Source organism: Atractosteus spatula, chromosome 6, assembly GCF_055471065.1.
Source record: "Atractosteus spatula isolate fAtrSpa1 chromosome 6, fAtrSpa1.hap1, whole genome shotgun sequence".
In the NCBI taxonomy this organism is placed as follows: Eukaryota; Metazoa; Chordata; class Actinopteri; order Semionotiformes; family Lepisosteidae; genus Atractosteus; species Atractosteus spatula.
In genome coordinates, this window is record NC_142711.1 from 49349370 (window position 1) to 49374978 (window position 25609).

Consider the following 25609-nt stretch of genomic DNA (forward strand, 5'->3'; position numbering starts at 1 on the left):
TTTAAGATGGTGCAACAAACAGGAGCCAAACTTTAAAGACAACTTTAAAGACAAAGGATTATACACAACAGAAGTTATAAAAAATATTTACAAGACATTGACTTGTGAAACTGTTTTTTCTCTAGAGTGTCCATGAGTCCATGTCTCCTGCAGTTCAAAGTTACCCTAACTTGACCCCAACAAAAACAGACCAACAATAGTGCAAACTGACACACGGCAGTTTAGGGAGGAAATGCAGATTTCTACACAACAGAACACCCATCACAGGACTGTCTACTCCCTAAATTTGGCATGAAACTGAGCGAATTGGTTCTCTAAACCAGCTTATGAATCAGATGCAAGCTCTGTCTGGTGGGTCATAAAGTAAATACATTGGTTGAAATATAAAAATAAAACCTGATTTATTTAATGTAAAAAACAATATCAAAACAGAAAGGACATTTCTATTTTAATCTTGTGAATCTTGCTTTGTAAAAAAAGAGTTTCCAAGGAGAAGTTGCTATCAATGCTGACAATACAGTTTCACACACGTTATAAATTCTATCTGCTGTTCTAAAGTAAATTTACTTCCTTGTAGCCCAAATACAGTAACCTTTCTTGTTGCCAGGCAATCACTCCTCAAGAAGGCTTCTGAGCCTTTCTTTAATTTACAAACTCTTTCAGATATCTTGGTCTACATTTACAATGAGCTGGGCACGTCTAAAATTAAAAAGCCAATTCAAGCACACAAACACAAAATCAGCCAAAGCCGATTTTAGATGTTCCTGGCATTTATTCTCTGTATAACATTTTCATAACAAAATCTAATATTAGTGACTGTTGTAGTGGTTTCAGTTTATAGTGGCATTGTGGCATTTATTTTATCACAGAGATCGCTCATTTTTAATATAATTAATCTGTTACTTGATCCAGATGATGGAGCTACATATTTAAAAACTACTTTTTGGGGTAGTCTGTTCTTTTGGAAATGTTTTCTGGGACGGAAATTCATGCAATGTGAAGGATTGATCGTAGCCCTGTTTTGTATATAATTATATCCTAATTTTAAACCAAAAAAAAAAATCTTCAAACAAAAGACACTTCTTTTTGATCAAATCTCTTAATGTAGGAAGTCTTCCTCTCAATGCTATTCCAGTTTATACAAATATTCTGCGCACACTGGCAGTAAAAATGTTGCTGGGAAGACGAATGCATGAAGTATTTAACCTGCTACTCTTCTGTCTCAAGTACAAGAAACAACCCTTACATCAGCTATTTGCTTTTGTATAGATATTACACGTTGGTGGACAATAGAGCTGCACTCGGCCTTTGTAACAGGGCACATTTGTCACTGAGCCTGTTATCGAAGGTAATTTCACCAAGTAGAAACTGGGATACCATTGAATTCTCACGTGTCAGATGCCCCAGTGTTTTTGCATGATGGAATTCTGGGTTATCTGGACAATGATGCCATTTTGCTCTGAAGCCAGAGGGATATGTGTGGCTATGACCAAATCCTGACAAGTGCAGGGCTGTACTTATCAGTGGCTGAGGTTGCTACAGAAGAGAAATAGGAATTTAGAGGAGGAGAATGCAGCAGCGCTCATCTGGCACTAGGCCTGTAATAGAAGGTGATGTCACCTCCTTGGAACCTGGATGGTGTTGAATCCTCCAGAGGCTGTAAGCCAGGCCTTGTGGCGCAGCAAAATTCTCTGCTGCCTGGGTAGTGGTACTGTGTGACTCTGAAGCTGGAGGCGGTTGTGAGCAGCTGTGGTAGAATCTTGCAAAAGCAGAACTGCACTTCTCACACTATCTTGTGTTTGTGCACCAGCAACACAATTCCACCATTGCTTTATCACCGACAGGTCAAAGGCCTTACGCAACAACATTTTCACTATCTCTTCCTTGTTTTTCTTCTTACATACTGCTCGCTTTTAGAATTGACACATACAAACATTGTTCCTTTTGGCAGCACCACTATGTAATGTCCTTTTTAATCAATTTTGTGATTTAGTGACTATTCAGTGTCTTTATGAGAGAGATATATATACACTGCTAGGAAGGCAACTTTGAGATGATGTGTTTATTTTCCAACATGTCAAAGATTCAATGAAGGTCAGTACATTATAGAAAAGGAAAATACTGCTGTGGAATCAATTAAATAAAGAGTAAGGTTATTTCCTAACCTTACATAAACATCACAAAGTGAAGGGTTTAAGGTACTGAATCTCTTGTACAGAGAAGACCACGAAGGGCCTTGGAACAGTTTTCAAATCTTATATGTCAGATGACCAGACTGTTCCATGACTAATAAAACAAGGACACAAGGGCTCAAAAGGAAATCATGAGGGCATGCACTAAGAAACTAAAATCAGAGTCACATCTTTTACATGATGGGCTTGAAGGTTTGGAATACACTACACAGCCATATTGTACAGGCAGATTCCCTGGCATCTTTCAGGAAAAGAATGGATAATATCCTCATATCAGTAAACTACCAGGAACCACAGGGGTTACAGTGGGCCAGCTGTCCCTCTCTCAGCTGTAGGAAGAGAAAAAACAATAAAAATTAAGTACTGTTTTCTCCAATTCCCCAGCCTTAACCCCCACTGACTGTGACTGTGGCAATAACAATCGACCACTGATGTTGTGTGGCAGACTTTCCATTTTCCGTTGTGCTTTGATGACTCACAAAGGTGGATGTTTTGATATGAAAACCTTGCAGTATAGTGATAACAAAATCTGCCCTCAGCTGCATTTTCTTTTCCACCGAAAAAGTAATTTTCATGAAAATCTATAATTTATTGTAATCCAAGATGGGATTAATTCTGTTTTAGCTTTATATACTGTAAGTAGGGTTATCACCCTGTTTTTATTGCAAGACCAATTATTTTGTTTTCTTTTAAATATCACTTATGATTACCATACCCTGGGTTATTAGCATTCAGATACATAAATACAGTTGTGTGAATGCCCCAACTTGGTCATACTTGCACAGCAGTGTATACAAAGATGGATATGAAGATGATATAAATTATGTTTTCAATCCCAGAGCTTGGGACACAACTTCTGAGTTAGACCTAAAAACCCAGTTTCATGAAATCTAGGCAATGCTTTTCTTGAACAACATACAGTATCACATAGGTTTGATGTAAAAATGTATTATTAGTTTAAGAAAATCTTTGATTATATTCAATTGCTTGGAAGAAAGATGGATTTGCAAAGAGATTTAATAATAAGTCTTGGCTCTCATCTGTGCAACTTTAAAATCACCAATGGCTACTGAAATATTAATTTAACAACATTTGCAATGTTTATGGGGTACATACCTAGAGGAAGAGGATGTACATGTTCAGAAAATTGCACTGAAAATCTTTGACTTAATAAATACAATTCTATAAAATCTTTAAGAACAAAATGTTCTCCTGGTATCCCTCAGCCTTCAAAATAAACTTAGACTTGTGACTTGTGGAAAACAGCAAACAGAAATATCAGCCCTTTCTGCGGGCCGAGTTAAGCTCAGATCTACCGAGCAGACGCGCGCACACACACACACAGAATTCCTCAGGATGATGTCAGGATTTAGCAGGAAGACGAATCGCTCATTTCCCTAACACTACGTGCTTCTTGGTCCATGAAAAGGAAACTTTTCTGTAAAAGAGAAAAAAAACCCTATATCTTTTTTTTTTTACAAACCTAGCATTCGTGGCCAGGGATAAAGTTTTGGTTGGCTGCTATTTAGTTTTTTTTAATGGATTTTGCAACTTTAGACAGGGTCTAGATGCAGCGTATTTAAGTCTTCCCCTCTACCCTTTTACCGGCCGACAGCCTCTCCTAGTGGCTTTTGACAGATCGAGAGTGCCGGGGAAGGCCCGCTTGCCTGACCCTAGAGAGGGCAGCATTCCTCGCATAGCATCCAGTTGCGCTGGGGGAAGAGTGCGAGAAGGCAACTTCTGGAGAAAGGAAGCAGCTGCGAGATCTGCGCCTCAGAGCCGCTGGACACGTAGCAAGCTGGCAGTTGGACCTGACAGGATTTACATCCCTGTAACAGCACTTCGACTCGATTTGTTGCAGTTTGTTTCCTAGCTCTAAGTTTATTTCCCCTTGTTGGAATAAAAGGAGAAAAGGCGCTGTTTTCTTGTTAGAACTAAATACTATACAAGCAGCGCCTATCCTGGAAAACTAAAACGGATGGGGTATCTATAACTTTTCTCACTTTCAAAATGAATGTGAAGAAACAAAAAGTGCGTCGGTAGAATTGTCAGTGTCCTTTTCCTCCGTCTTTGTAGTCTGTTGCTTTTTTGAAGCGTGATGCCAAGTTCCGACACTTTGAGGGTGTATTTTCATCTCCGTTTATTTCAGTGCCACGTTTGAAACTGCGTCTGCATTTGCGGTACGGTCATTAGTTAACTCTATTGCTACGGGAGGCAGCAAGAACTGCTGGGAGGAAAATTTATGCGATATTGTTGAGGAGCAAAGTCTTCTTGCTAGATAAGCAGAACAGCGGTCATCGGTCTTCTGCGGGTCCGGCGGTCCACAGAGGAGCACCTACCTCCAGCTCAAGCATGCTGGAGTGAAGCAGGATGGCATCAGCCGTGTTTGAGGGCACATCTCTGGTGAATATGTTCGTGAAGGACTGTTGGGTCAACGGGATACGGAGGCTTATCATTAGCAACAGAGGGGACGAAGAGGATTTTTTTGAAATTCGAACTGAATGGTCTGACAGGAACATATTGTACTTGCACAGGAGTTACTCTGATCTGGGAAGGCTATTTAAAAGGCTGCTGGACTCTTTCCCCGAAGACAGAGGTGACCTCGCACAGTCGCCCCTAATAGAAGGTAAGAAAGTTGATAGTAAAAAAATAGAAATTTGCTAGGTTTTAAGGTTTTACAGAAATATTAACTTACACCACGGGCTTTTTTGTCTGAATTTCCAAAGTTAAAATATTTGGTTACATTTTGCACTAATGTCAGTGATTTTTACACAGAAACACCCTAACAGGAAAAGTTTGATGTGGCATTGTTGCTAACATGGATGCGCGATGTTCATAGACTACAGTAGACCTCATTTAATTTTATTTTTTTTGATACAAGCGCTTATATGGATTTAAAAAGGAAAATGTTGCTTTTCACTTTCTATAAATATTTGACAAAGATTTGGAGTAGTTGTTGTTAACAGGTAGTTTTAGCTTTACGCTTAAGAGTGTTTACTTATATTGTTGATATTATACATTTGTCATGGTTTTAAAACAATAATCGTGGGAAGTAGAATTATAGTATAAATATATTATATTTGGTTTAGTTGTTGCTTTGGTTATGTTACATAAAATCCGTTAAATAAATTATATTGGCCTGACCCGATGACATCTGAAACCAAACGTATCAACTAGCGATGAACTAGCTTCCAAATTCAATATTCTTCCTTGGAAGTTATCACTTACTGTATGTTTCTTACTTTCCCAGTTGCATTTTCTACACAAAGTAAAGATTTATTTCAAAAAATTTAAAATTACATATTTGTGGTGCATTTAAGATCTTTGAGAAACTGGCCAATATGTGTTTTAGGGCTGCCCTCTTCTGTATCTCAGTGGAACTTCAGACCTTTGTGTAAAATTCAACTTTTTTTTTAGTAAACTTTCTCGTTAATATCGAGTTCATTGGAGACTTGTTAAGGCATACAAGTACAACAGTAAACAGAGTACTCTGTTATGGAAGCAATTACATGGAAATACTTATAGTAAAATAACTGACAACATATTTTTTGTGGCATTATTCTCTTTTGGTCCTGCGTTCTTATTAATTCCAAAATGAAGACAACATACAGTATTCCATCCGAAGGTTTCTCGTGAAATATAAAAAAGTAAATTATATTCTGAACAGCCTACTAACAAAAGATGTGGCATAGCAAATAGTGCTGCATCACACAATTCTGTGAAAATTGCAAATCTGCACATTCTATGAATTATCACAAAGCTCTTGTTCTGTGAAGAGTATGAAAACTCTTTGTCCAGTGTTATATTGTATTTTCTAATTGTATTAGAAGTCTATCCACTACTACCAATAAAACCTACTGTGTGTCTGCTTCTGTCGTTCAGGCTGATGTGCTGGAGGGCTTTTATCACCCTTCAGGTATTCAACATCAGCCTCAAACTAAGCGATATTGTTATGTATCAGGTGAATGATTGGCTTGTTTTACAAAATGAGATCAGGTCTAACATATTACTCAATTATAGTTTTGCGTATTACAGTCATAGCTGTTGGAACAAATTCAATGTTAAAAGAATTAAATTGTCCCTTCAAAAAATTTGGTCTTTCCCATCATATTCACATACAGTAAAAGCTTAATGGGTGAACAGTAAATGAGTGAGGTTGGCATACTCTGGATATAGTCTACACTTTTTTTTGGCCTCCCATCTTACAATTTTAGATTTTTTTTCTGTTTTATGAAATCACAAAATAAATAGCTGCAATGGCATACTGAAAAGCAAATTTATCTAGTTCAATATTCACAGAAGAATCCTAAAAAGTTTTCAAAGGCATTTGAAATGTGTTTAGCATTTTCCTTTGTAATGAACAAGAATACTTAGTACCGCTAAGCAAATATAAAATCAATTCATATATAATAATATAAATCCTCCACTATTCTAAATGTGTTTTACAGACACCTATCAGAAACGCTCTTTGAATAAAGTGTACTTGCTAGTCTATTGTTTTGCTGTTAATAGATGCCATAATTATCAGCCTATAGTTTTTTCAACTTTGTGAAAATGTCATAAAGGAATAAAGACAGCAAAGAAATCTCAGTGAAAGGAATATAGTATCTCTGGCAGTATGTGGAAATAAATACAAATAAATTACTTTTTCACTTTTCCGGGTTATTAATTGCAGTTTGTCATTAGACAAACCTTTAGCAAAGAGATTATGAACCTTTAGTAATAATGAAGTATGTGTTTTTTTCTCCCCACAGAATATTAATTGTAAAATCAATGTAATTTCTCAAAGGGGTCATGTGTGACTTTTACCACAGAAACTGTTAATGTGCTAAGGGTGATTTTGCAGATCATGCCATTTTAAGAGGAAGTTGAGGTTGAAGTGTTTGACTGCTGGCAGAGTCTTTAGGAAGTTCTTTTCTCAGTATACTCTACATATTTCAGTTCCACATGTGAAAAAATGCACATTTGAACGTTATAATGTGGTAAGAGAAAAGAGGAGTAAAGGAGATCCTAGCCTAGAGAAAACTTGCTGTTTGCATTCAACCTGAATACATGGGAGACTGGTTAACTAATATCTCCAATGTTGGATATAATGTGCTTTTTCGTATTAGTTTTAGTATTTCTTTCAAGGTTTCCACTGGTTTTAGCAGCTATACAGCTTGTATCCAAGCTTGACCAAGGCTGTATTTTCTTCTGTGTTAAGCATAATAAAGCATAGCATAGATACAGCAAAGTATGATAGATATTGGTAAACATGGTAAAGGAAAAAGAATGTCAATATCCTGTGATAAGCACTCAGAAAAGGGGGTCCAAGTCCAGCAACATGCAGAAGAAATTTCTTTTGAGTAAGCCATTCTGCACAGTTAGTGCCTTTTACAGTGTGCATGTAAGCCACAGACAAGATAATGCTTTAATCTGTACTTTTTCTTTGAAAGTGACTATGTTCAGTTTTTTTATTTTTGGAAATGATTTTATGAGTAAGATATGACCAATTAAGGGTTTTAGTCTTTCAGGGCCAGACAGCCTTTAATACCAGTTTCTCAGTATTACAACTTGTAGGTTGAGATATTGGGCGACCTGTTCACAAAACATTGGAACCTCACCTCAGCGGATTTTGACACCCGTCTCAAAGCTGCAAAAGTACCTGCGGTGTACAGTACTCATAAAATAAACATTTCTTTTGTGCAAGCTTTTGTCCATTAACCTTTTAAAGGTATACAAGTATGAATATACTGTATATGTACAGTATACGTAAACTGGAAAAGCTGTACAAACCTCTGTTCAAACAATAGAGACCAAATTATGGAATTTCTTTGTCACAAGCTGATTACTGTGAAAATCCAAACCCACTGTTGTCTGTGATTATGCCCACTCAATTAGGTATTTTTGTTAAATAGCTAAGCTACCTAAGCAGTGTGGCAAAAAGCTTAGGTTTAATCACTACTTCCTGCATAAAAGTAAAGTAGGGAAGTTGGGGATGTCCCCTCACATTGTTTATTTGTCAGAGGAGGTTCAGCTTGATATTAAAATGGAGTTCCCCCACCCCATCTAAAACTGAAGTCCAGACATCCCAAGGAAGGGGTGCGGTTGGGGTTCCCCTCCTTGTCCAAGTGAAGTTCAGAGAATTGAACCTACAGAAAGTAAGAGTAGTGGGAAGGATGAGTTGTTTATAGAAAAGCATAGAGCTGGTGGAGGACCCTTTTATGAACAATGGCCAAAACAAAGTCTCAGTCTGGGGGAATCCATTACACAGCTGAGAGTCTAAGGTATGCCAAAACCGAGAGATTTATTAGGTGTGTAATCACATAAAGCATAATGTGGCTAGTTTGAGTCCGTAAATAAACAATTCTGAAGAGAAGCACACAAAGAAAACAGTTGTATTTCTCTTAATTTGTACTGAAAGCAACATTTTTTTTCTGTAAGTCATGCAAAGAAGGCTGCTAGTTTGGTACTAGATGGTTGCCTGTTGCAGTACAGAACCAAGGAAACCAAACAACAGGAATGCAAAGCAAATGAAAGCATTATGCAATCCCTATGTGTCACACAGCACCCTGCAAGCTAAATTAAAGTTTTCGCTCTATATTTAGCCCCTTCTGCCTTCAAGTTCCACCCTGTATGACATGCAATTCTCATGTAGACACAATCTAGGAATTCATTTTCTGCTGCTGGTAATCCTTTCCCACATATAAAGAAAGATAGCAGCTATTCCGGGGACAGCTTTTGTGAGTATTCACTCACATTCAGCACTCTTTTGGACTATAATGTAGACAGAATGACCCATAATTTTGAGAATTAAAAGGGTTTTTGTCAGGTTTCTGAGCCAGGGTCTGTGGCAACATAATGAAAGTCTTTCACTGTATCATTACAAACTTGGTGACATGGCACGTTTTTTTTTGTATCTGGGAAACAACTGAAAAGTAAATCCCAAAGTCTGTGTGGAAAGTCCTTTAGAAAATTAGACCTATGGTACTGTATGTGTACGGACAGATGCACATTTTATACATACACATTTATCCCAAAAATGTTATACAAAGTTATGTTTTTTTAGATTTCAGAAATCCATTCCACACATTGTTTGCCTTCTCTCAAGCTGTTTCTCCGCTGAAATCTACTGTAGGTCCATTTGCTTAGTTTCATACTTGTCTAATAAGAAATGGAAGTAAATAGGTCCAGTGATTGATGTCACATCTATCTAGAAAGTGTGGATAGATTTGCTGCTAAGGTTAAAAATAACCTTCTCACTTATAACATTTAAATATGTTAAGTTTTCTTTCAACCTTGCACATTTATTAAGAGAAATGATATGCAGTATTTGTTACTTTACACAATTCTGTTTTCTTTTATTTTTTAAATTTGTGTTGGTCATACATCTGAGATCATCATATTATGATATGAACTGTAAAATGTTCATGTTCAAATGCATTAACTTTCCGATCATTATGTGTTTGGGAAAATAAAATTGAAAAAATTGGTCCCAAAAGTAGCTTTGCATGTATCTTGCTTACTGAGTTTTACTAATCTATTTTGTGCATGATTGGAAGTCTAATTAAGCAAATCAATCTGGGTACAAATGTTTTTTTTTCAAGATCTACCTATTCCAGATCATAGTATGGATAATATAGTGAAGAATGTACTGTTTGTGGTGTTTTACAACAGGAAACCATTATGATACTGCAGAAATGTAACACCTTAACAGCAATTATTTGTGATAAAATCACAGCAGGTATTTAATCAGTGTGCTTGCTGACAGTCAATTTGTGCACACTGACCGTAAATACAATAGAGAAGCACTCAAGTAACAGGAGTGGATGCCTGGGTGGTGACCTTCCTTCCTTGCTCTCTTAACTCCCAGCACAAGTCTAAAGGCACACTATTTTGGATGAAGTTGTCCATATCCACATAATTACACACAGTTTATACACAAATCAATTTCAAATAAAACCAGTTATGTTTTTTTCTCACTCTTATGAAGTCATTTATAGCTTTTCTGAATGGCTTCACAGAGTTATGTTAATATCGTGCTGTAAAATGTATTTGAAATCTAGGATATTTTACCCTTTTAAGATTTTTCTCCTCTAGATTCAGAAGAGAGGACAGATGCCCATGGGAAAATAAACTTTATGGCTATAGTCTTGTTTTCTGTTGTATCTTTTGTCTTCTTTGTTTTGCCCGAGACATACTGTACAGTAGGTGGGTTTCTAAAAGATTCAAAAGATATGAACCACCAATAAAAACATAGTACCATGACATAATAGGCTAATGTGGTTTTTATCACATTAAGTGACTAATACACACATTAGGCATTGTCTACTCAAAAAGGCAACTAAGAGACAAAATATTTGGAAAAAGGACAAAATAATCTAACAAACCCAGTGAGCAAAGCAAACTGCATAAGAGACACCCAATAACTTAACCTAAAGGGAAAATACCTAATAAAGGATTAATTAAAAGTAATGCAATAATAAAAATATTAAAGGTAATAATGTAGCAGAGGAATTAATAACATGTAGGAAAGATATAAATTAAATATATTTTCAATGGAAAACAAACAAATGTTCCTATAAGTGGAGTGATACACAATGTATAACCGTGGATGCGTAATTGTCATATGAAGGTAATGCAATATTGGCAAGAGCAAACAAAAATACTGTATTTTGTTCCTTACAAGTCAGAAGAAGCAAGTTATAGGACCGTTTAGATTAAGACTTGAAGTCATGGTACCAAAGGACACAGTATGAAACAACAGAAGATAGAAAAATCACCTTATGGTGTTTCATAAGATAAATCACTTTTAGGTATTAAACCATTCATGACAGGCTGAACTCAAATTGATTTTAAGTAATAGGAAGTGTGGTATGTTTCCTATGTGGTGCATACTGGAATCTACATGCAAGTGCATTTAAAACTGAGAATAGGATGCACTCTTTACCCAAAGGGTGCATGGAACAAGCTGTTCAGTCATGTTGTTGAAGCAGATACCCTGGCTTCTGTCAAGAAATGTCTGGTTAGGATCCTCTGATCAATTTGTTGCTAACAACCAGACGGGCTACATGAGCCTAATGGCCCCTTCTGATTTGTAACTGTTCCTATATTCATAATGTTCTAACATAATTCAGATACAAAAGTGACAGGATGTCCTGGCATGTCGAGTAATGAGTCTCAGCAAAGAGGCAGCGGGTTTAGAAGCACATTCTTTAGGAAGAGAGTACGGATGTGTTTGCAGTATAAACTGGAAAATGAGAAGGCAGGGGCCTCTCTGCAATAACTGGGAGGGTGGCACAAAGTGAGAGATGTGACGCCTGGAGAGTGACCCCCACACAGATCTGTTCTCTCACAGAATCTACTGTATCTGACGACCCCTTGTCTATACAGTACATGTTTTCATAGCATAATCTTAGCAATGGCATAAATCAGCCTCCAGAATTTGAACAATGTTGTTGATTCTTCCAAACCTTTACATGTCTGTATGGTTACCTACTATGTATCAATGTCTTCAATGTATCAAAAGCATTATGACTGCTGGAGAATACATCTAGATTGTAAGTAGAAAATTAATTGTCTAGTTATTTTGTGTATATTGTATGTTAGTGCCTTCCTACACCAGTGCAGAGCAACAGCAGTGTTTACCACAGTCAATCCAAACATCAAGAGAGAACCTAAATTCTTCTAAAAAGCTCACAGGCCTAGTCCTGTGACAAGGTGCAGTGCTGTACTAAACAAACTGTGTACTGCACAAAGAAATGCTGGTGAAAGGTCTCAGGTGTGCTGTGCAATCAAAAGAGATCTTGAATGTGTGGATTAGAAGCTTTGTGTATCTCTTTCATGCACTGAAGCATGCTCACACTTCATGCTACTGAGAAGTTTTGAGATGGTAAAAGTGGGCCTCCAGTTGGAAAGTTTCGGAAGCACTAGCACAGCACCGTCTTTGAAAAAGAAGAAATTGAGCAGAAATATAGCATGCTCACCTCTAGTCCTCCTAGACCTGGCTGAGAATGAAATGATAAACTCATAAACTCTTAAGACTGGCGTCCAACTTGTGTGTTTATCAAATACCTCCACCCAAGAAAATCACTTTATTTCCTGGCTAAGCAATTGTGCTCAGCATGTAACTACTTTAAAATCAACAGTGGTGTTATGTAATGGAAGGTCCTTTCTGGGCAGGTAGGCACAAGGTACATGTATATGTATCAATTAAGGTTATTAACTACAAATCTGCTTGTGTTGAACCTACTGTTCAGCAGAAGATAAGCAGCTTTACTGCAAGTGTACAGGGATAATAACTTATTAGCTTAAGTAGTTTTGTCACCCAAAATGCAAGCCAGAAGTAAAGACTGTCCGCTTCCTTTTTAGAAAATCTGGGGGAGAATGCAGTAGGTTGCCACGTTGCTCTTGAGTACAAAAACTGGTGTATCTGTATGGAGTATTACTGCAAATAATAATGTTCAGTAAATGCCATCTAAGTGCTGTGTGGGGGTGGAGGCAGCCTTCACAAAGGCTGAGGTTTTTTCTGTCTGAAAATAAATATTGCTTAGCAAACGAACCTCCTACTTGGTTTACTTAATTGCAGACCTTCTTTAGTCTTAGCAAAGACTGCCTGTTTGGGTTTATGAAAAAATAATAATTCTGCTCACTTCGAAAGAACCATATACCATATTCAAGCAAGAAAATAGTTTAAAGAAAGACTAAATAAAGAGTTAATTTTAATGAAAGAAAATCCAATACATATACAGTTCTAACAAGAGACTATGACATCATTGTAAGAGTTAAGAGAATAAAATAGCCATGAGCTAAATACATAGAAAAGAGTTGATCAAGGATATATGAACTGGATTCTAAGAGGTAAAAGCTGACACAGCCTATGACAGATGGTAAGATGATATCATTATGCTTTCAGGTGCAAGCTGGATGAATATAGTTGAAAACTAAGGACTAAGCCTGGCCTTTATCTAGCAGTGGATCAATAAAGGTTGCAGCTGATGCCAAGAATGTCTATTGTGATGGGATAAGTTAAATGTAACATCTCTATTTTTTATGGTAGATGTTTTGTCCACAAGTTACAAATGACCTTTTATGAAAAGGTTCTCTCCTCCCTTAAAATAAATAAAGCATTTTGATGAACAGCCTTTGCCTTGGCCTGTGCAGACCTTGTAGTTCTGTAGCTGTGTGGAAGTTGATGGCATTGTGCAATATATGCTGCTTAATCTGTATACTAATAGTCCGCCTCATCAAATAAGGTGTCTCTTTTAGCATAAGGAGAATTTGCTGAAATCTTGTGAACCAAGTGTGAATCCCTGCTTAGGATTCCAACTAGCAGCTTCATTTGCAATTATTGGCCCTCTAATAATTTGCATTTCCTAACAATCTTCTAAATTGTCCGACTGGCTAATTACAGTATATAAAGTGCTATGGGAACTGGTCTTCTTGATTCCTTCATTTTAAACTTAGGAATAATTGAGATTACAGAGCAGACACACATTCCATGATTTTCAGGGGATAGGGTTTTCAGATTTCACATTGGACTGTACTTTACATTGTTTTTGTGTTCATCCTGTCACGCCCCTTAGATTTTTTCTTCTTAACATCTGTGTAGCAGAGGATATATTTTGGTATGATTAAATCATATTCTCATTGGGGTTTCCTGAGCAGAAGACACCAAAGGAAATGATTTTGTTTTACTGCAGCTCATATTACAGGATGCTATAGTACTGCTTCAACAAAAGATCAGATCTCATCTTTTTATTCTAAATCCTTTGACACTTTTATCCAAATCATCTTACACACTCTTCATCAGGGTATTTACTGAAACAACCTAAATGGAATGTCTTGCTCAACTGTGCAATAACAATAGTCCATACAGGATTTAAACACACAACCATCCAGTTCTGTTAAAAGCCTAGAGCCCTAACCCCTCCTCCTCCTCATGGCTGCATCATCCAGGCCACTCTCACAACCACTTCCTCCTTCCTGTCAGACGACTCACACCATGGATATCCCTTATGAACGTGCCACCCTTCTGAGACTTATCATTGTAGACACACAATGACTGTAAAAAATAAAACTCAACAGATAAAAACAATTACACTGAGCTCCCATTCGAGGATAGTACTTTTATACAAATAATGAAAAGTAATGAAAACATCTTGCAGCAGTTATTGAAAGCATTTGAAAAGAGGAGAATGTGAAAGCAAACGTGAATTTAGAAATATGAATACACACTGTTCAATATAGCTTTGTGCATGACGTGGCTACATATTTGCAAAATGACTAAGGATTGTTCTTTGGCAAATGCTGCCCCCACCATCTGTTATGAAGCAAAGCTGATCTCTTAAAAATACCAACGAGTATCTTATCTCAGTATTCACCCTTAAAACATCATTGCCATTTAGAAAGACAAAGTAGTATTTTTTAAGCTGTTGTACTACTGTACATTCCCATACTCTTTTAAAATCTTGTCTAAGCTGTTATCCCATCTTTTGTTTTTTCTGTCTTGATTTTTATTGCCTCTGTTTCCATTAATGGATACAAAAGCACATGAGAGCTGGCAAAAAGTGTGATATTCCAAGTGTCTCAGGACCTGTCCTTGACAATAAGTGGTTTAGTGCTGCAGAGCTCTCCCATGATATAATGCTCTTCATTGACATACTGTAGAGACAGAGCTGAACTAAACACCAAGCTCAAACATATACAGTATATGCATATATCTTGTGAGGCTGGCCTTGTGAATCTGTTGGGACTGTTGTCATACATGGATGTTTTGTGAGGAAACTTGACAATTTTGCTGTTTCAGTTCATGCTATTTTTAATGTAGCTGGGGTCTGTGATTCTTAAGGTTTTCTGTGACTGTTAATAATAAAAATAGTTCAAAGCTCATGTTTGAGATGTTGACACGGCATTGTGGTTGGATGTTTACTTGCTAAGTGCGGTGACTAAGGAAGCATTTTTTTAGTCATCCTCAGCTCAGTGAAATTTGTGTTGCTTGTTTGTAGTGGGTTGCCATGCAGTCGTTTATTTCAAATAAAAAAAATATTGGCATTTTGGTCAGCTTGTTGCATTACAGAACAAAATACAAATTACATAATTAAGGAACATCTTCATGTAAGACATGTTCTATTGAATTGTAGAGACACACCATCCGATACAGTATATCCTATTTTAGAAAGGTTGTAAAAGTGTACATTCACCAGCAACGTTCCACTCTTAAGTTAAATATAAGGTAAAATATAATAGAATGTAGCATTGCTGCCACCCATTAAATTAGATTTCTGGTGCTATCTTTGTATGGAGTTTGTGTGTTTTCCCTGTGTCCATGTAGGTTTCCTCCATGTAGGATTGGCTTCTGGGAATACTGGCCCTGGTGTGAGTGTGTGCATGTTAGTGTCTGTATGTCTTGCACCCATTGCTTGCCAGGATAAGCTTTGTCTCCCCAATGAACCAATGAACCTGTATTGGAACAAGCAGTTATAAAATAGATGGATGCATAGAATAGGATATTGCCCCAGCTCCTGGCAAATATGCAATATGAAAGTGAAATCCATCTCTGCCATTGACTTGATAAACAACAGGCCTTGTGTCCTTTGAGGATGTGTGGGCTATCCTCAACTGATCCCTACAAATAAGCTGTGGTGTGCTGCCTTCCTGGAAATCTCTCATATACTGTAGATTCTGTGCCAGGAACGGGCTGCAGTCCTACTGAGGAGAACACAAGATCACATCCATTTATTGCGTAAGACCATTACCATCCCACAAAGTGTTACTCTCGCTCTGATTCTACCACCTCAAATTCTTGAACAGTTTGCTCAATCATTCTTCTGAAACAGCTTTCACGTCTTACCGAGCCGTTTCCTCTTACTGATGTTCTTTTCTGCAGAGAAATAAAAATACCCTAACAATGAGAATAGAGGATTGTGGAAATTCCCATAAAGGATTAGTGTTTTTAACTGTCATTTTCTGCCAAATGTATTAAAGCTATGTAACGGTTTACTGTATGTATTTCTAGAAATCTGGTTTATATACATATATTCAGCTTGCCCTTTTAACAGGAATACAAAAAGGATTTTTGGCTTTTTAATTCTGTATAATAATATTAATATGTAATAGTTCAGGTGGGTAGCTGCGTCAGCATGCGTAGGCTGCAAAGGAACAAGTAATAGGTTTATTCCATGCTGAAAAAAAGAAGAAAGAGAACACAACGTTTCGGCCGTGGAGCCTTCTTCAGGTGTCACACCTGAAGAAGGCTCCACGGCCGAAACGTTGTGTTCTCTTTCTTCTTTTTTTCAGCATGGAATAAACCTATTACTTGTTCCTTAATATGTAATGCATAACTTTATAACATATCATATGATCACACATGCTTCCACAAGTGTTTTGTGGAAAAATATGACGTGCATCCATCAATTTTCTACATCCATTTCAGGATCACAGCAGAGCTGGAGCCTGTTTCAGCACACAATGGGTGCAGGGCAGGATACTCCCTGGATGGAACGCCAGTCCATCACAGGGCACAAACACGCACACACGTACACCTAGGGCCAGTTATGTACTATTACTGTATGTCGTTAGACTGTGGGAGGAAACTGGGGCACCCAGTGAAAACCCTCAGAAAACACAGAAAAAAGGTACTAATTCCATGCAGACAGCACCCCAACTCCGTAACCCAGGGCCCCAGAGCTACGAGGCAGCAATTCTAACCACTGTGGTACCACACCTGTCGCTAAGGGGGGGGGGGGGGGGGCATTAGGGGGCAGTTTCCCCCCTAAAAAAGAATTTTCTAATGAAGTGGAAAAAATGTTTTTTTTTTAAATATTGAAAAGTATTTATGTAACTAATCTAACATTTCAATCTATTTTTTTCCTGTCATGACGAATGAAAAAAATTGTAGCTATAATGGTGAGTCAACCTGTTTGCTTCTGTATTTTATGAGCACCGTTGACTGTTGATGATCATTAAAATGATAAGTGCTTATTCAGATGCAGTAGTTCCTATGCAGGTTACACAAGGAGGTGCTGATGAAGGAGTGTTGTGAGCTGTGGCTGTTGCAGGCTGTGTGATTGTGTCGTGGTGTGTTATCAACCTCGTGTGTTGCATGCTTTGTCTGTGGTTACAGGAGTATTAAGCTGACTTTACATGTGTTTTAAAGAATGTTTCCTATTCTCAACCTACTGGTGTATCTGCTGAATTACATTCGACTTTGCCTCCTGTATTGTAGCGTTGATTAGGTAACTATCATCTGCAGACTCATGTGTCTCAAACTGGCGCTCAAACCCGGCCTCCCCAGTTAAAACAAAATTAGTTTCGAATTCAGTTCAAATTGTTCGGGCGACGGCCCTGTGTGGTACTATGCCTCCGCAAGAACAATAACAATGACGTTAGATTCTATAACAGTTCTAGACTTAATGTGAACTTTAGGACTGTTGACACCCAATATTCTTTAATTTCTATTAATATGAAAATTCCATTATAAGAAATCATTCACAAGCATGCTTTTAGTCGGTTATCAAAATATTAGAAATGTCAATTGCATTGTGAATGAAAAGGTTATTTTATTTAGAACCAGATCTGGTTTTTCCTGTAATTGCGTGCATTTCAGAATAATCTTTCCCGTTTTTTGTAGACAAAAGGTCAGAGCACATAAAGCCATTAACAATAACATAACATATTTTCCAGAGTTCTGTCACTTTCAATGATTTGTTCCTGTGCCTTTTAACACTTCAAGCACACTTAGGTAAACTTTCTCAATGTGGAACTGAAAAGTGGTGCAAAGTTTTGTTTTTGCTGTATACACAGATATCTAATGGATAGACTCAGCTGGCTCACTTTTGCTTTATTTCTTAGATCTGATTATTATATTATATTATATTTTATGGTCCAAATCTTCATATCTATGCAAGCTTTTGTACAAAGATTGAATTTATAAAACTGATAATGGAAAAAGTATGTTTTTTTTCAGGGCTTGTCAAAATAAAGGAGGCCAATGACATAGAAGCTAGGTTGAACGAAGTGGAACGACTTCTGAAAAATGCAATAAACCTGCCTTTTAAGGTACAGTTTTTCAATTCTGCATGGAACATATTGTCCCTCACATCTTACTGATAACAATCACTGACATAAAAGACATGAGAAATACCCTGATGGTGATTAATTTTCTTGCATAGCCCATTTTGCATCTTCATATGATGAGCTTTGTTGAAAAATGTATTTTTGCCAATTGTTGTCAGGAAGCATGTCAAGGAAGAAAATCTGCAAAATAATATGCGCTAAAGAATGAATCGAGAAAGTGCCAAGCTAAGCCTCTTTACTTTAATACAGTATATACCTTAGTCCACCCAGCCTGAATGACACCTTACTCCTAGTGCCATGATGGTTTTCTTGCATAAACCCCAGTCTCTTATATTGTAAGTGTTTCACATGAGCAAATGAGATATTGTGATAAGCTGTCCCATCACACAGATCTTAATGTTTTTTTTAAAGATAAAATTACATTTTGAAATGGCAATGTTTGCTCCATTTGCATGAAGAATTGTTTCACAGGTTATAAAATGTGTACATGGACTTACTGTCCATGTAATGTAATGGAATACATGTTTACTCCATTCTGTCACTCAACACAGAAAGAGCAAATAATTCACCATACTGGGCTTATTTTTAGAGACACATTTTCAAGACTCCAGTTTCTTTCAAGATTGAATGCCATGCCAAACACTCTGTGCACTTTAAAATGTACAAGAACTCCTGCTTTTCAAAGGGATGTATGTGGAAGGGCTTTAGAGGGGCCATTTACATTCATTAATGACATACAATGAATGTATATTAAAAACAAGAGAAGTGCAGTGAGAATTTAGAATAGCACAAGTGCATTGAAGAATGTGTAATACCCCACTACCTAGTTTTGTTATTTCACTACCTGGTTTCCTCTCTGATTTCAGTAACCGGTTTTTCAAACCAATTTTATCATAGATACCTTTTTAAAACTCAGATGATTTATGACAACTTTGCAAAAGAGGATATGAATAAAGTTGTTAAAGTGAAAGACAGCAGGGGCTTACTCTATTCCCTTTTCTTACCCTTAATATCAGAGTAATGGAAACAAGACCTGACATAGAGTCCTTTCTATACAAATAGGTTAAATGTTTCAGATTTTGAAAGATACATATTTTTGAAATAATCAGAAAATATTATGTCAGAATGCAAGAAAAATTCAGCAATGTATTTCCTGTTTTTATTCAGTATTCTAGATCTGAAGTGGTCCTTACTTTCTTTGAGCGGTCTCAATTAGACCAAGTTTTGAAGAATGACAACGTTCACAAAATTCAGCCTTGTTTCCAGAGTCCAGTAAAAATATCTGGTTGGTATTTGTTTTCATTGTATTACTGAAGGTTCATTATTTTAACTAGGAGATGTTCTCTGAATTTTTTTAAGTTTGTATATTACACCAGCTTTAAGAAAGAAATTACACCTGCTACCATTCTTCTGACAACAGCATTACCACACTAGAGCCTGATCCCATCCTTTTAGATCCTAAGCAATTTCTGGCCTGGATACTATTGGGATGGCTGACCTTTGAGGAAATCTCAGTTGCTGGTTGGAAAAACAAGTTGTGCTGGTGGATCACTAGGGTGATTTCTTTCCAATTCAGTGACCAGGGACACTGCATTATACGAGGTCACATCCTTTATATACAGTAAGATTTAAAACTGAGGTCTTGACTACTTGGTCTTGTAGATCCCAAGGGACTGTTTGTAAGAGTAGGAGTGCTCAGGTGTCAGGCTAAATACTACCATGGGCTTGCAAAATCTGATCTCCCTGAATTTCCATCTTAATTTAGTGAAGTAATTTCTAATTTCTCTACTTGATCTGCTGTGTAGAGAGGTGCTGTTACATACTGTAACAGCTACCCTAAAGCACTCAGACAGATGCTGCACTTCAGTGGTGAATGGAGAGGGTTCTATCTGTTAGAAGTTTTGGGATCCTTTGGGATGAAACGTTATATACTGTATACAAATACAAGGCATTGATTTTTTCAATATTTTTATGCACAGTATTTCTGTTGGTTTAAATAGTAATAATAATAATTTAATCTATTTTTCTATTACAATTAACCATTGTTTATGATAGATATAGATAATATATAAATATAATTTTGCATGAAAAAATAGTGACCCTAACCACAGTTCAGGAAATGTCAAACTCTTTTTGATTTTAATTTTGAATTTGTTTAATTTTCATACAGTTTACAGTTTAATATGAATTTATGTAGTAGCTAAATATATTATTTAATGATTTCTCATTATTGATTTCGTCTTTCTACTTTGTTTTATAGAGATAATGAGATCAAATGGGTTTTGTTTGGCCAACACAGAAACTATCGTTTTCGATCAGATCCTACCCAAAGAGCGACCCACACCCACAGACTCCACAGAACACTTGTAAGTATTATTTTTTCCATATCTCATATTTTTATATCAACAAACATGTATTCAAAACAGTACTGATGCTTACTGATAAATGTTACTTCCATTTCCAAATCCATATGGTATTTCCTGAATTATCTCATTTAGACATTTTTGTGTGGTTCATTAAAGCACTGTCAAGGTACATGAAGTGACAATACTGTTGTCCTGGTACCATAGGTATTGAGTGGTGGGAGATTTATTTAATCCTTTTCTTCTGGAACAGCTGCAGTTTTGAGGGTCACCCTAAACCAGAGCCTAACCCTAACCTAGCAGGCAAGGGGCACAAAGCTGGACTACCCCTGTAGGGGCGGCCAGAGCTTCACAGGGTACCAGGGAAGTGGGCTTGTGATTCTTAACACTTGGACTTATGAAAGAGACTCGATTCTCTGTTGTTTTTTCTTGAGACTAGAACACATTCACCTGAGACTTGACTTCTGGCTGTTGACACTTAACCTGACTTGAGACTTGATAAAAATGGCTTGAATATACTAAGAATTCAAGGCTATTAGTTTTATAGCTTGTGTGTGTTAATTATTCTCCCTCACACTATTTTGCTTTTCTGTGATTTTTAGAACTTCCAGAAAGCATATGGATATCTGTTATATCCCATTACTGTTAATCTGCTGTTCTGACTGTATCATCTGACTTACATTCATAATCACAGAATGCCCATTTTACGGTTTTATTTCATAACATAAAATCTAAAAAAGAAGGCGAAACTATATTTCTGTATACAGTCATAAAGCTGCAGTTTCATAGCTGAATGCAGTCATAAGCGAAGCTGCCTAAAACTGAAAATAGTTCTATCAACTTTGATATTCTTAAAATGTAAATCCTTGCAAGGTGGAAAGATTTAGCCCAACTACTGCTAGTTGATATGCCTATGTTTTTTCCCCCTAAAAACGAGAACACATGACTGCAGTTACAAATGTAAGTTTTATTTACTTATAAATCCACGGAAGCACCTGGAACAGCTGTTTCCTTGGATTTGAAGCCTCATCATCCCAAAGATCCCTGAAGTGATGACCCAGCTGGAACAAATGCAGGACAAGTGTAATCTTCCTTCGCGGCCAATGTTTACATGCCACTCTGTGTACATGCAGGAGTGCTGTTGTCTGCCCATCATGTGACTGCTACTGTAGTTTTCATACTGTTTAGAAAACACAGAGACAAGGCAGATGTCAGGTGCTGTGTGCTGATTCCTTGATGACATGAAATGCCAATCATTTTATTTTTGTCCTTTGACAAAGAACACATACAAAATGAACACAATTCCTACAGACCACAATACACAACACAAGGATTTAGTTCCCATGGCACTTCCCCGGACTGATCAGTAATCTGAGTAAAATACAGTATTACACGCTCTGCCGGTGTGGAAGACCTTTCCTGTGGGACGTGTGGCGGTAGAAGCTTTCACACATGAAACCGGTCTACGCAGTTATTTAAAGTGTATTTAAACAAAATAGGAACCGTACAGAAAAACAAAACAAAAATATATCTGAAACACTGACTGTGTTTACCCTTACAAAACCTTTATTAACCATATGGTTTACCCCAAATCTAGCCTTGACTTGAATCTAAACAAAACTTACAATTACTGTTCATATCCACACTGGTGAGGCACAAATGCTAGTGAAACACAAATGACCTTATATATCCCACAAACCATGTGCCCATTCACATTCCATACAATCACGTCATTATACAATTATCACACACAGGTGAACTATACAGTATATCTTATCAAGTCTTTTCAGGACTTTCTAATGGTATTATAGTTAATTCTATTGACTCTATTGACAATATTGTGACCTAGATGACACAAATGGAAATTGAGCTTCTCAGCCATGTAGTTGAACCACCACATCTTTCAATCTTTGAATGAAATCTTTGCATCACTATCACTTTGCTTCAAAAAACCAAATGAGCTACAGTATATGGAACAAATCCTCTTTTTGCAGACATTCTTATATTTTAATCAAACTTTTCACTGCAATGTCCTTGAATGCAAGCATATTGCTGACTATTCACCAACTTCATGAATTATGACACAGGCAAAAATTGTGTGCAACACTGAGATGATATTTCATGTTTTACGAGTGCACAATCTAAATGCATGCAGACAAACATAATCTGCTTTAGAAAAAAAAACCCTGCACTTATCAATGACCAATAATAATTGGACAGAAACTGTACAAGACATTTCAATGAAATATTAATGTTTGTCTACTGAAAACCAATAAATAATTCAGTCACAATTAGTGCAGAATATATAATCTTGTGCATTGCACATTGTCCTTTGATCCAGACAGGGTATTGTGGAATGACTGCAAGTCATTTTTCCTGGATTGCAAGCTCTGATGGCAACAGGAAGAGGCTTAATGTGGGACTTTATTCTTTGCAAGTCAGAAAAGGGGAGGAAATAAGCAGACCACTTTTAATCTTAGAAAGTTTGAGACTTTTGTTTCACATTTAGCATTCCAGACATGACCAGCACTTTTCATCCATTACCTAGCCTGGTGGTTTTGTCAAAGAACGTGGTTTCTGATCTGTGAAAACTACTTGGCAAATAATGCTTTTGATTTTTTAATATAGTAGTATATCATTTTCCTTGTTTTATAGACGGCATTTTGTGTAATTTATAGCTACTAGATTTGATGTTGACCTTGACAGGCTACTCTTCTTTTTTTGTGAACCTGAATATCTATTGTTGCCTGCAGGTTTGAGAATGGGACTGAGTTCCCTCCAGATCCAGACAATAATGATGATGACCCAGAAGCCTATGTCACCAACCTGTCCTATTACCATCTTGTCCCCTTCGAGACGGACATCTTGGAGTGACTACGTGCTGCAACATAATCGGCATTGCTTCAGACAGGAATTTCAAGGATTAATCTTGAACGTTTCTGGACCTACTCATCTCAGTCACATCTGAGTATGGAATGCCTTGTGAACAGTTTAGCCACCGTGCCTCATTTTCACATGCTATAATGCTTGTCTCCATCAAAGAGGGAAACCAAATTGTTTTTTGATGTCCAGATGTCACTCAGCCATCAGCTTCCTGTCAGATGTCTTTCTATGGGACCTCTCACCTGAGAAATATGGAACTTACAAGCTGCTGATGTAACTTTCCTTTGCACTCTGCATGCTACATTATAGATGTCAGGCCATCCTCAATATGGCTCTAACTACAAACTAATTAAAGACAGTACGACTCAGTTGTAGTTTCCCCATATATGTGAAAGGCTTGTGAACATTTGAATAAATTACCTTCCTTTTCCTTACTTACAAGTTCAAATGATTATTTCTGTGAAATCTTCTTTGGGCATTTCAGCGCTGATATATTTGCATTGTCCTCTATAGAAGCCTTTGATCTTCTTCCCTGGAAATGAAGGACTTTTTGAAACTCGCATGTATTTTATGTGTTATACTCAAGGGACATTGTCAAATATAACCTCAACACGAGGTATTCCTGGGTTCATTGTCAGCAATGAACAAACAGAATAAGGTCACTATTTAATCATAGGTACCCATGGTTAGCTGCTTTCAGAGTTCAGACAACCTTACAGCTCTAGTTGTTGATATTAGTGGTGAAAGGTAGCTGGACTTCGTTTATATATTGAACGAGCAATATATTCTGGTTTGTCTCTGTAAAATTATTCTGATTTTTTTTTACAATCTTTTCTTTGTACTTTGTACTTCATCCTTAATTACAAAAACAAATGAATAATTGTGTTTGATGCATTAACTTAGTAACCTAAGCTGGATACACTGCAGTCCATCTCCACTTCAAAATAATAATTATTAGAGCTCTTCAGCGTTTTAGTATACACAAGCCTTCATCTGGACATGTTTTAAGTTCTAATAAAGATTATTTTGGAGTGGATAAAATTTGTGTTTACCTTATTTTACTGCCTTTGCTGATTTTTACCGGACAGCACATCAACAATTTTTGAGTTTGCGTTCCTTTTTTTTCAAAAAAAAATATTCCTAATATAAATTAGACTATTATTGCATCTTATTATCTGGATTGTTCTAGAGCTGGATTATGTTTGAGTAAAAACAGGTGGTCAAAAGAATGACAGGTGACCTGTGTCTGGATTGAACCCAGAGCTCTTGAACTGACAAGACTCAAAGGCTTAAATAACCTGTGTTTCAGAGTTTCTACAAATTATTTTATAGTCATTCTTAGTTCCCTCCCTTTGCTAGTTCTGTTCCAGTAAATAAAATGACATGATTAAGACAAAGATCATGTAGTATCAGTACAGAGAATGTACTAAGACTGCTTGAGATTTTCAAGTGTAACTTGAGTATCCTAGTTCCAACAGCATATCAGTATTCCAAATTAAACATGGCATCCTCTAAACTAAGACATGATGAAAGGTATTTTTATACTAAGATGTTAATTTCAAATGATGTGAAGTCTATATTTATTTTTTATAGAAAATGGGAACCAATTTATTTTCAAATTGTTTTGCTTCTTTGTGGGCTGTGCCTGTGCTGTACCTTCACTAGAAACAAAGGAGCAAGCTGTTAAAAGGATCAAAAGTGTCTGAGCATTCTCCTGTGTCTGGTTTTCAGTATAACGTTTGATGTTCTGTTTCCCCTGGTTCTGTTTGATAAGCACATTTTTTTTGAATTACAGGAATTTAACATATCAGAGCAATATATATGTAAAATCTAATAAACTGCTTCCTGCTTCTGTCAGCAATTAGTGTAAGGTTTATTAAAGGCATTTTCTAATTATTAAGCTTGTAGTATTATCCTTTATTGAATATTTTAGTAATACGTTCACATCCATTGATATAAATGAATTATTCTTATTTGTTTAGAAGCTCTGGAAAAAAAAGTATTAAAACATATCAAGAGGCTCTGACCAAACTTTCCTTTAACCTCTTAAACCTCTGCTGATAAGGTCACAGATGGTCACCGAGACTGGATCTTATTAGCTAAAGAAAAGGAGTC

The 25609-nt window shown here is 36.8% G+C and overlaps 1 protein-coding gene across 1 annotated transcript; it reads left to right on the top strand.

Annotated features, from left to right (window-relative positions):
• The first annotated feature begins 3953 nt into the window (after positions 1 to 3953).
• LOC148833012 (PX domain-containing protein 1-like) lies at positions 3954 to 23925 on the top strand. The gene is made up of 5 exons (XM_088919694.1): positions 3954 to 4818; positions 18139 to 18230; positions 19416 to 19533; positions 20509 to 20614; positions 23365 to 23925. Exons 1-5 carry the CDS (start codon positions 4563 to 4565, stop codon positions 23483 to 23485), a joined length of 693 nt encoding a protein of 230 aa, XP_088775820.1. The 5' UTR covers positions 3954 to 4562; the 3' UTR covers positions 23486 to 23925.
• The last annotated feature ends 1684 nt before the right edge of the window (positions 23926 to 25609 follow it).

Coding starts and splice junctions, on each gene's coding strand:
- LOC148833012 (XM_088919694.1), top strand. CDS start 4,563: ATGGCATCAGCCGTGTTTGAGGGCACATCTCTGGTGAATATGTTCGTG. Junction 4,819..18,138: donor ACAGTCGCCCCTAATAGAAG/GTAAGAAAGTTG, acceptor GTTTTTTTTCAG/GGCTTGTCAAAATAAAGGAG. Junction 19,534..20,508: donor GAGTCCAGTAAAAATATCTG/GTTGGTATTTGT, acceptor TTTGTTTTATAG/AGATAATGAGATCAAATGGG.